The sequence below is a fragment of the Python bivittatus genome, unplaced genomic scaffold, assembly GCF_059951505.1.
Source record: "Python bivittatus isolate LINGU-HERP-01145 unplaced genomic scaffold, Pbiv_v1 ctg000020_np1212, whole genome shotgun sequence".
Taxonomy (NCBI): domain Eukaryota; kingdom Metazoa; phylum Chordata; class Lepidosauria; order Squamata; family Pythonidae; genus Python; species Python bivittatus.
In genome coordinates, this window is record NW_028277030.1 from 50,340,582 (window position 1) to 50,352,646 (window position 12,065).

At 40.2% G+C, this 12,065-nt stretch overlaps 1 protein-coding gene across 5 annotated transcripts in view; it reads right to left on the reverse strand.

Annotated features, from left to right (window-relative positions):
• MAP3K7 (mitogen-activated protein kinase kinase kinase 7) overlaps positions 1-10,134 on the reverse strand; it is a 44,564-nt gene extending 34,430 nt beyond the window's left edge. For 3 of the 5 annotated variants that reach the window (XM_007434112.4, XM_007434114.4, XM_007434111.4), the window contains exons 1-5: positions 9,438-10,134; positions 6,991-7,101; positions 4,437-4,502; positions 3,847-3,892; positions 2,660-2,798 (exon numbers count right to left, since the gene is read on the reverse strand). In XM_007434112.4, coding sequence (XP_007434174.1) covers positions 2,660-2,798; positions 3,847-3,892; positions 4,437-4,502; positions 6,991-7,101; positions 9,438-9,527 — 452 coding nt within the window. In that variant the 5' untranslated portion in view covers positions 9,528-10,134. Of the gene's footprint in view, positions 1-2,659; positions 2,819-3,846; positions 3,893-4,436; positions 4,503-6,990; positions 7,102-9,437 lie in introns of those variants that run through there. The other 2 variants (XM_007434113.4, XM_015889069.3) reach the window with 2 other exon arrangements.
• Between the last annotated feature and the right edge of the window lie 1,931 nt (positions 10,135-12,065).

Consider the following 12,065-nt stretch of genomic DNA (forward strand, 5'->3'; position numbering starts at 1 on the left):
TTCAATGAATTTATAAATATATACTCTGAATTCTGATTCTATTTGATCCACACATGTAAAGGGACTACATTTTGTTCTCCTTCTTAGATTTCAGTCCTTTCACACTGGCCCACATATCTCCATAGGAACCAATAAAAACAAATGAGTAGTTTTGTCTTGGGTATTTTTCTGGTCATACTATAACAAGACAAAAGGACCAGCATCAAAGCACTGCATATATATGTAATTACAGAATACTTAACAGGGCTGTGCAAAGCTTCAGATCAGGTTCCTCAAAAGTACTTTTTTGGAGCAAAGGGCAGTTGTGCGATCCTGGAAAAAGATGCAGCTACAGTGGGGCAAAAAAGTATTTAGTCAGCCGCCAATTGTGCAAGTTCTCCCACTTAAAAAGATGAGAGAGGCCTGAAATTTTCATCATAGGTATACCTCAACTATGAGAGACAAAATGGGGAAAAAAATCCAGAAAATCACATTGTCTGATTTTTAAAGAATTTATTTGCAAATCATGGTGGAAAATAAGTATTTGGTCAATATCAAAAGTTCATCTCAATACTTTGTTATATATCCTTTGTTGGCAATGACAGAGGTCAAACATTTTCTGTAAGTCTTCACAAGGTTTTCACACACTGTTGTTGGTATTTTGGCCCATTCCTCCAAGCAGATCTCCTCTAGAGCAGTGATGTTTTGGGGCTGTCGCTGGGCAACACGGACTTTCAACTCCCTCCAAAGGTATTCCATGGGGTTGAGATCTGGAGACTGGCTAGGCCGCTCCAGGACCTTGAAATGCTTCTTACGAAGCCACTCCTTCATTGCCCAGGCGGTGTGTTTGGGATCAGTCATGCTGAAAGACCCAGCCACGTTTCATCTTCAATGCCCTTGTTGATGGAAGGAGGTGTTCACTCAAAAACTCACGATACGTGGCCCCATTCATTCTTTCCTTTACACGGATCAGTCGTCCTGGTCCCTTTGCAGAAAACCAGCCCCAAAGCATGATGTTTCCACCCCCATGCTTCACAGGTATGGTGTTCTTTGGATGCAACTCAGCATTCTCTCTCCTCCAAACACGACGAGTTGAATTTAGACCAAAACATTCTACTTTGGTTTCATCTGACCATATGACATTCTCCCAATCCTCTTCTGGATCATCCAAATGCTCTCTAGCAAACTTCAGACAGGCCCGGACATGTACTGGCTTAAGCAGGGGGACACGTCTGGCACTGCAGGATTTGAGTCCCTGGCAGCATAGTGTGTTACTGATGGTAGCCTTTGTTACTTTGGTCCCAGCTCTCTGCAGGTCATTCACTAGGTCCCCCCGTGTGGTTCTGGGATTTTTGCTCACTGTTCTTGTGATCATTTTGACCCCACAGGGTGAGATCTTGCGTGGAGCCCCAGATCAAGGGAGATTATCAGTGGTCTTGTATGTCTTCCATTTTCTAATTATTGCTCCCACAGTTGATTTCTTCACACCAAGCTGCTTGCCTATTGCAGATTCAGTCTTCCCAGCCTGGTGCAGGTCTACAATTTTGTTTCTGGTGTCCTTCAACAGCTCTTTGCTCTTGGCCATAGTGGAGTTTGGAGTGTGACTGTTTGAGGTTGTGGACAGGTGTCTTTTACACTGATAACAAGGTCAAACAGGCGCCATTACTACAGGTAACGAGTGGAGGACAGAGTAGCCTCTTAAAGAAGTAGTTACAGGTCTGTGAGAGCCAGACATCTTGCTTGCTTGTAGGTGACCAAATACTTATTTTCCACCATGATTTGCAAATAAATTCTTTAAAAATCAGACAATGTGATTTTCTGGATTTTTTTTCCCATTTTGTCTCTCATAGTCGAGGTATACCTATGATGAAAATTACAGGCCTCTCTCATCTTTTTAAGTGGGAGAACTTACACAATTGGTGGCTGACTAAATACTTTTTTGCCCCACTGTACATTCATGTTCTCACATGTTCCAAAGCCCCTTCTAATGTATTATTTCCAAAGCACTGCAGTGCACTGCAAAGCCCCAGTAATTAATGCATTCTTAAATCAAATTGAATGGAGCTACCAGGTTTATACCTATTTGTTACTGAATGCAGAAGCAAGTAATTGCAATGTTATCAAGACCAGGACTCATTTTAAAGGAACAACTATTTTGCTCCTTATTTAGCTTTAACTTTTCTTTTACTTTTAAAAGACTAATTTTATATTGTATTTTAATCTTGCTTTTATTTTGGTGAGCCACACAGAAAATATGTCTCACAGAGTGACTAGATAAATATAATAATAAAAAAGTGTATTTCACAAACAAGGTAAGTTCGCTTCTTATCAGATCACAGATGCCCATTGTAACGACCTGAGCTTTATCAAGGTATTTCCTCTGTAACTAATTCTTCCTTTCATATTTTAATTGAAAATTCCCAGGTTATCAAGGTCTAGTACATCATTGTTGCTAATTTTAATATTCACAATATTGTATAGGAACAAGCTTTTAGATCTCCTACAGTAAGTTATTACAGCGCAAGTTATACCCTTTAGCGCTAATGAAATATAGTAGAATAGCAGCATAATATTGAAATAACTTACATTGCATCTGAGAGTTACTATTACAAATCACAATGTTCTCTAGGCTTATTAGAAAATAGCCTTTAAGAATGATAGAGAATTCTTGAAAACCTACTTTGGTGGTTTTAGGTCCCTGTGAATGAGTGCTTTCGGTTTCATGCTGTGAAGGTATGCTACTCCTTGGGAACATTGTAAACACCAACTCATTGCGTGTGCAGCAGTGTAGTAAGGCAGAGGCTCAGCACCATGTAGGACTGAAAAACAAAGGTACAAACTAAAAAGAATTTTATTGTACATTACAGTAGATACAAAATGGGGATGCTACTTCTGAAATGCGCTCTACGACTTATGAAGTATACAACAGAAGTTATTTTTTGCTCCTATGCTTCTACAACAGAAGTTCCCAACCTGAGGCCCCTAAAAAATCTTGGGTGCACCCATCAGAGACCTTCAAAGGTTGCTACAAATTCACTACAACTAAAATGGAAAATGATTAAATACATGACCAGAAAATAATCCAATTAACTAGAACTTTAGCTAACTTTGTTTTTAAATTAAACTTTATTTAGTAATGATACAGTGTATACAGATATACAAATATATAGATATTTGTATATCTGTATTTTATGTTGTTTCTATCATTCATTCATTCATTCATTCATTCATTCATTCATTCATTCATTCATTCATTCTCATATATATATATATATGATAGAAACAACTTAAAATACTCTGCTTGGTATCTTTTACTAATTACTATACATACTCATATTATACATACATATACATACTCATATTAGTATGTATGTGTGTGTATGTGTGTGTGTGTGTGTGTGTATATATATATATTATACAGTGTACACACACACACTATACAGTAGGTAAATATTTCATTTCTGACTTCCCTCTTCTTTGTACTCCAACTGATTTGCAGTACCTGTTGAGAATGTTAATGACATTTGAATTATTTTTTTATCTCAATGTCACCTGCTGCTGATGCATCATTACAAGGTCAAGGGTGCCTCTCAGATTTTCAGCTCCCCACAAAAAAAAAAAAAAAAAGGGACAGCCTTATTTTAAAGGGATTCTTACAGCCTGAATTGGCTAAGAATTTATCTATCTGCAAATCCAGACCATGATGGTTAACAAAAGCTGTTAACAGTAACAATACAATTCAACCCACAGTAACCAGTGTCATAAAATTATTATAATAAATAAGAAAGATACAATGCATCAGCATAAAATGGGATGGCAAAGTTTTAGGCAGTGTTCTAGACAATGCAGTTCAAAGATGATGCTCACCATTATAGAGAGAACCTCCTTCAGCATATTCCATTACAAGACATACCTAATGAGGAAAAAAGCAAAAGCAAAAGTTAGAAGTGTTTAGCATTCTTATGAAATGCTCCCATCTTAATATAGCAATATATAGTTCTGTTTTAATCCTGAGACTATGCAGAAATAGCTACATGTACAGTGTTGATTAGAGCTGTAATTGCTCTATTTTTCACTTCTTCTTTTCTGCCTTATTTATGCACACAAATGCTTATGCATATTAACACTTATTAAAAATCCCCATAATACTCTTGTGTTCATCTATAATATGTTTCAACAATTAACATTTATGCATGCTGATAAATAAATTTTAGAAGTTCTTCATTTAAATTAGAACCAGAATAGAGTATAGCACACTGAATCAAACCCATGGAACAAAGATGGGATGGAAACTGGGAAACCTGTTTACTTCAAACTGAATGCAAAAGGTATGCTTTTCTCATAAATGAAAATGGGAAAAACTCAATGTAGAATTTGTAAACAAGCCCAATAAAACTAAAACAGACAGATATTTCACTTAAAGAAACAGACTGCAGAGTCCAAAAGCTGCTACTTACTGGATTCAAACAAGCTCCATATAACTTGACGATATTAGGATGATTCACACGTGACAACTGTCGAAGCTGAAATTTTAAAAAGCAACGTATTTAAAGGCTCTTACATAAAGCTTTTCTTTGTATAACTCATCATAAAAACTAGTTAAATGATGTATAATATTCTGCACGCATATAGAAAAGAGCTGCACTTCAGTTCCGTGTTTAAGTTACTCAGAGCTGCACTGGCTACCTTTTTAAAAGAACTTCTGAAAGGTGCTTGGTCAAATTGCCACTCTTTAACTGGGCACGTTTATGATAATTCATCAGATGTGACTGTTAAGTACTTATGATGATACTACCTTGATTTGCATTTTAGTTCAACATTGTTCCCTGTGACCTTTTGGCTGCTACTGATCCAGTCTTTATGCTGGGAGCGTACCATAGCACCAGGATATAATTATCAGGTTCTATACCTGATTCCAGAAATGTGTTTATCAAGTCTGTCTTGGGATAATTGTTTAGTACAACTGCTTCATAAATTACAGCATCACATAGAAAGCCTCTCCTACATCCACAAATTTCCTGCAGAGAACTTGGAAGGGCAGGAATCCTTGGCTTCTTGTCAAGCAGAAATGACAGACCACATTCCTTCCTCTCAAGGGCAGGTAATTTCAAGACAGGAGGGTTTGCCTTTCACTTCATTCAGTACTTCTGATTCTGAGCTTCTGCAAGCTCAAGCACAGAGCAAGTGACTGAACTAGGCACCTCTCAGACTTCCAAAAGATTTAAGGAAGGCGCATACTTCATTCCATTACTTTCTGATGAACTTTGGAGGCACTGAGAGCAGCAAAAATTCTTCTCACTGTTTTTGAGGATTTAAACAAAGTTAAGGATTGATTCTTGTCTTCTATAAATGGAGAAAATGTAAACTATGGGTCCCTATTGTGGCTGGAAGAAAAGAAATAGTAAGACATCAGTTTTGACTTACAAAAATTCAAGTGAACATTATACATAGTCAGATCAACTTGCAAACAGCATTTGTGTTGTGCTGAAGCTGAATTTGTAAGCTTAAGATGCTAACAAGTGACAAGTGCCTTAAATCCAGCAAGTTGCTTCACATGATTCAAAATAAACCTTTACATAGTTGACTTAATGTTACATGTGTATATATGTATTAGAGTTGTGCAGCGCTTCAGTTATGAAAGCAAAAAAAATGTTTTAAAGGAGATGGAACTACAGACCCTATTTGCAACTCCTTAAACCAAGAATACCTGTGTCTTTTCTGTTGCAGCACCTGCCCTCTGGAATGATATCCCCGCAGAGATCCAGATGTGTCATGTTCAGGAAGTTATTAAAGACCTAGTTATTCCCCCAGACTTTAGGACACAACAAAGGTTGAGCCCCTGCTGGATATATTTTCTTTTGTTATATAGTATATTATTTCTGGGTCAATTCATCATTCTTTTTTGTGTTTTGTTTTTACTTTTTAAATGTAAGCCATTCAAAGTTGCTGGAACTTGGGCAGCCTGTAAATTGTATATATAAGTATTTTCCCAGGATCCCAGAGCAGGCAGCTGTACAATCCATAGAAAGGATATAGCCATAACTGCTCTAAGGAGTTGCAGACAGGTGCTATATTTCCACCTCTGCACATCTTGAAACACTTTTTGCTTTCAAATCCAAAGCACAGCATAGCCCTAATTCTTTCAGAATATTAACTGTATGGCATGATAATAGAGTGCACATTAGTATTAGACAGAAAGAAACAGTATTTATTACCTAGCTTTAAGTGTAAGAGGTATACATTAGTACTGCCCATCAGAAAGTTCTGCCCTAAAGGTCAACCTAAACATATTCAATTTTTATTTATTTAATGTATTTTTAAATAACACCTTTGCTCAATAACTCATTTAGCAATAACACTATAAAAATACACTAATTTAAAACATCTAAAGTCAAACCAGGTTTTATGGAAAGGAGGTAGCTCACTCATAGATATTAAGCGGTATACAGACAATATGATTTATTCCTGGTGGATAAGCTGCTCAAACAATTTCAGGTATCTCATGGGTGATCATAAATGGAGTCACTGAATAAATGACATTTGTTATTGATAATATATATAAAATACTCTATGTTTCATGTTCATAAATTCTGTGAAAATTAATGACAAATGTTCAGTTCTAGGAGAGGATTGATCTCTGCACATATGGAAAATAAAAGGGGAAATATTAATTCAATTGACAGAACACTACTAATCTAACTGAGGTAGCTTGCAGTTATTTGAGTCCATGTTGAGATCACTTACAAAATATCCCTCAACTGAGAAAGAACTTAGGGAGCCTGCAGTTCAGTGATCTCTTGAACTGTGCTTGCCAGCTAACTCTCTTACCCATACCTGAATTCCTTCCAAAAACACAATATATAAAAAATCATCCCCTGTATAAATCCATGAATAAAATAGCAGTACTAATTGCAGCTTACAGACAGTATAATTTTCACTGTACATCTTTTTTTAAAAAATATTGTGGTACCTATTAGATTCATTTGAACAAATTCTAAAGTGAAATTATACCTCTACAATGAAGGCTTTTCGTTCAGATTCGCTTTCTATTTGCTTAATGGCCACATCTTTTCCCCGCCATTTTGCTTTGCAAACTACTCCAAAGGCTCCTCGTCCAACAACCTAAATAAAAAGGCAATTGGAGATTTTGAAGTAACTATCAAAAACAACTTGCACTGCCTCCACTAATCCTTTTAACATTCTAGAATGTCATACAAAAATACATATTTATATTCTGTAAAAGGCCTGTACAACTTATAACTCATCAACATTGAAAAGCTCTTCACTATAGCCTGCCAGGTGTTTGGCAACTTCCAGTTTCTGTAGTCCAAGGCAGGCAAAAAAAATCATGAAGTTTTACTTAAGCTTTTATACACTGCTGATGGGCTGAATAACTTGCAGGATTCTGTTAGGAGGTCTAGAAACATATACGAAAAGAAACTTAAAAGAGGAACAATCTGGAAATTTATGAACCAAGGCCTTTTCCTTCCCTCCTATCCATAGCAGTACAGAAGCTTAACACAAAAATATCTAATTACTGGTAGCCACTGTTCACTGTGGATCAAACTGTATGCATATGGAAAACTGCAACTCATAATGTGAAATTAACACTATATTCACATTTCATACTAAACTAAGGTTTAAGCTTAATTTATTGAGCAAGCAATAGTGGCCTGGTTCTCACGTCATACAAAATGAAATCCAAGTTAGTATGATGTGTGTACCTAGCCACCATCTCATACAGCCCAGATAGAAAAGTTAAGTCCCACTGAGTTTAATGAGATATACTCACCAAAAATATCTCATAGGGATGTGTCTTTACAACAAAAGGAGCATCAGACTTGACACATCAAAATATATGGTCCATAAGAGCTTTTGCTATACAAATTAAAAGGATTTTATTGGGAATACCATTATTATAAAGCCTCATAGGCTTTTTTTTTTAAATGTAGTATAACTACATTTTTCTAAGATACTATTTCCTCATATGGGTTCAGTTGATACTAACATTTCCAAATTCAATATAGAGAAGGTACTACAACTGGCAAACAGAAGTTATAGGGCTATATATATTTATTTAAAGCATTTCTTAGCCAGCTTCTGAATCTGTGGTAATTTAAAGTGATTTATAATACAAACATATAATTTTAACAACATTAACAGTGTAAGTTAACAGTATAGGCTGCAAGTTTTAACAGTGTTAAAATCAGCCAAATCTGTACCTTTTAAAATAACAGTATATAAGAAAAGCTTTTTAAAAAAAAAAATCCAAGTAGACTATTTTACGTAGAAATTGCCCATATGCAGTATTGTTGATCACGGATGGCTTTTTTATGTCAGTTATGAATTCCAAATTACTGTACAGTGTTTTAAAATACTTACTATCAGATCTGCACAGTGCAGCTTATCTTTAAGTGTGACTTCACACGCATGAATGGATATTTACACCATTACTAAAGACTTCCTTGGCATCACTTTCCTTGTAGAAAAGGGATTTGGAGGTACTGATCAGATCTGTCTGAAAAAACATCTACTCATATATAGCTTTGGAATCATTTTGAATTGGATGAAACCAATATGCAAATATATATTTAAGCAGTTCCCACTTATTTCAGTAGGACTTAAAAATTCTATCTTAGTTATGAGAGTTTATCCCAGGTGATTTTCGAAATTCTATTGGCAATGCATGATCTATAAATTTCTGTTTGGCCATTTAGTTCCAGAGGTTTTTTATTTTTCCTTAGAGGCAAACAACTGTTTTTGCTCTTATTACATTAAATATAACAGGCTTTTCTTGAAAAAAAATTACAAGTTTTAGTTATATGCTGCAAAAAACTGCAAGATGAAACCATTTACATGATATGAGCTGTGACTATTTAAGGCAATATGCAGTTTTTTGGTCTGCTCAATCATACCATATGGCAATTTGCAACAGGTTACCTTCAAAACTAGGTTTTAGTACAAAGGCTTGGCCCTGGCACTTAAATAAAGTGCAGTGGACATGTGGTTTTGCTGCATTATTTCAAGTCCATTTTCCTCTCACACTGAGACAGTAGAGATTCACTATTACGCAGTGAGCTTCCTAAGTGTGAATTTAAACCTAGGTCTCTCTGTCCTGAGGCCAACATTTCACACTTGTGGCACTGCCCTATCCCGAATATCTTTTTATCACCAGTGAGAAGAACTGGCTTTGTGCCCATCTCAGGGGACAATTGAGAAAAACCTAGCGTCATGGCATCCCTAAGCTGTGGCACTTCTGCAAAGCTACCTTTCTTCAAAAGACATTCCCAATATACAGAGTAGACATTTCTACCAAGTCAGGACCACAGATACACACATACATCCCCAAACGAAGTTTCTTCGACGTATAGGAGTTCCTCCAGCAGAGTTATGTCTAGGACCCCAATGACAAGCTTCCCCTCCCTCCCACCACTGCAGACCCTCCCTGGGGCACTCACCTCTTCCACCTCAATTTCTTTGTAGTCGATTTCTTCGAAGTTGAGCACCGGGGGGGTTTCAATCATGTCCACGGAGCTGGGAGAAGACATGCCTTCCCTTCCCACGGGGTGTAAGCGGGGGGCGCGTCTGACGGGGGACGGGGCGAAAGGGACCCAGGCGGACCGCGAGGGGCTCTCCTCGCCAGCCTGTGTCTCCAGCCCCTCTGCTCAGCAACCACCACAGCAGGGGAAGGAGGGCCTGGCGGAGGCACCCCCTGGGCCGCGGAATAGCCTCATACGAGGCTCTTCCGCCCGGGCTTTATTGGGGCCGCCGGGGAACCCAGGCCGGGGGGGCCCGGCTCGGCATTTTGCGACTCACGCGGAAGCCGCCGCGGACCCCCTTTCCCTTTTTTGAGCGGGCAGGCCGCGGCCTTTCCGGGGTCGGAGCCTGGGAGTCGCGCCCCAGCAGCAAAAGGAAAACAAAAAAAGATCAAGAAGAAGGGGAGAGTTGAATGGGGAGGAAGGGAGCCGCCGCTCAGAGCCGAGCCGCCGCTGCCGCGCCTGACATCGGGGAAGTTGCATGGGAAGGGGCCAGCCAAATACGGTCTCCACTCTTGGGGCTCCGGTCCCCCTTCTTGCTCCGCCAGCAAGAGGCCCTACCAGGACCACGGCCTGGTAGCAGAAGCGGCGGCCCGCCTCTTCCTCCCTCCCCGCCTCCCTCTTCCTGAAGCTGCGCCGCCTTCTCCTTTGCTACCTCCCAGAGGCCGCTAAGGGAGGTCGGGAGCGGGAAATGCGATTCTGGGCAGCCGGAGCACTGCCTTGCTCTGGAAAGGGGCAGGAGGGTCCGGTTCAGCTGCAGCGAAGGCTGCTAAAGTGAAGGGCGGCAGGAAAAGAAGCCGCCGCTGCTCCGTGCTCGGCGGGCTGGTTTTAGCGCCAGCTGGGAGGAGAGAGACAGGCAAGCGCTGCCGCTTTTCCACGTTGCCTCTTCTTAGGACAAAGTGTCGCGGCTTTCACTGGTTGGCCCTTTCCGAGTGGGAGAGGCAGCGAAAGAGGCAGAAGGAGTCTTCTCCTCGCAGCCCGGAAGGAGGGAAGACTGAGCATGGAAAAGGGGCTTTAATTTCTGCATTGCGTTTCTATTCTGTCCTTCTCGGAGAGCTCAAGGAGGCTCTTTTCTCTAATTGAATCCCCTCAACAACAGTCCTACGCGGAAAAAGGGGCTGAGAGAGACCGGCTGGCTCAAAGCTCCCTGGTCGAATGAGGACACTGAGGCCCTTTCGCCCAGTCCCATTACTGTTCTGCCCTGCCATAGCTGAGCTGGCAGGATGCACGTCAACCTAAACTGCACAGCGGCCACAGCTAAACGTACAATTAAGGATGGTGATCGCTGCTGTCCCTACAGACTCAACGTGGGAGAGCTTCGGTGCAGCGATTGGTTGATGCCCTGGCTTCCTTTTCCCGCCCTCTCTGTGTCAGCTGCCAATAGCAAAGACAGTCGACTGCTTTCCATTACATGGGGTCTGTGGGCGTGTGCCTGAGACAGAGGGCTTAGTAACCTCTCTTGTTGCTGAATTAAACCCGAGTCTTTTGGGGAGGCTGCTATTCCCCTGTCACGAGAACCATCCCAGCTGACAGGCTGGTGGGAGGTGGGAGGTTGTGGGGTGGAGCAAAAGATGGTTCGCACCCTTAAGCACAGAGCTCTCTTCCTCCTGCATCACCCACATCCCTGCTACGTCCCTCTGACGAGAGAGCCAAGAGATAAATTGTCACAGGAATATGGACCTTCTGAAGATCACTATACCTACATCAAAATCAATATTCCCTGTAATAAAAAAAAGGGAAAAACAACCTATTGGTTGGGAAGGATTTGTAGGCACATTTTCAGAGCTTTCTCCTGGTTCATCCCACATCCCTCCTATGCCCCACCAACCTGTAGATGGGGCATTTTTAAATTTTTGACATGGATTTAGCCATCTTATGGAAGAATGACATTTCCATGTAACAAAGAGTCAACTGCCGTTTGAGACCTGTGGTAATAGAGGTGAAGGATGGAGCCTGCAACTGGTAGCACTCAATGTACCCTTGAGGCAAAATGGTGTTGGAGAAGCCCAAACAGCAATGTCCCATCGCCAATAAATAATAAAGCTGGTATGAGAATGGCCCCATGGAACCTGGTCTTGTCACGACCAGTGAAAAATTTGTTATGCAGTGTCACATCTTTTTGTATGACTATCTGGACTTCCCCAGTCCTAGTCCAACATGTTAGCTACTATTCTGAATTGGCAGATCTTCCAAAAGGAGGATGGAAAACTAAAGTGGAACAGTAATATATGGATTGATTTATGTCACCCAAATTCTCCATTCAGTTAGAATTCATTGCACATTAATTGTCTGGCTTTATGCTAAAATAATGCAAAGAGCTGCATCCACTCTACTTCCCTTTCCCTGTGGGAAGAAAAGTGGGGCAAAACGGCATGAAAAGCTTGCCTTCCTCTCTTTGCTTCTGCTACTTGTGGGTTGGCAACAGAAGTAGAAGAGATGGCTTTTTACCATAACGGGAGAGCTCTAACTCTCCTATTACTGCCAAAAGGTGGACAGCTCTGAAAAGTTGTGGTCAGGGACCTGGAGGGGGCATGTGTACCATAGTCTCAG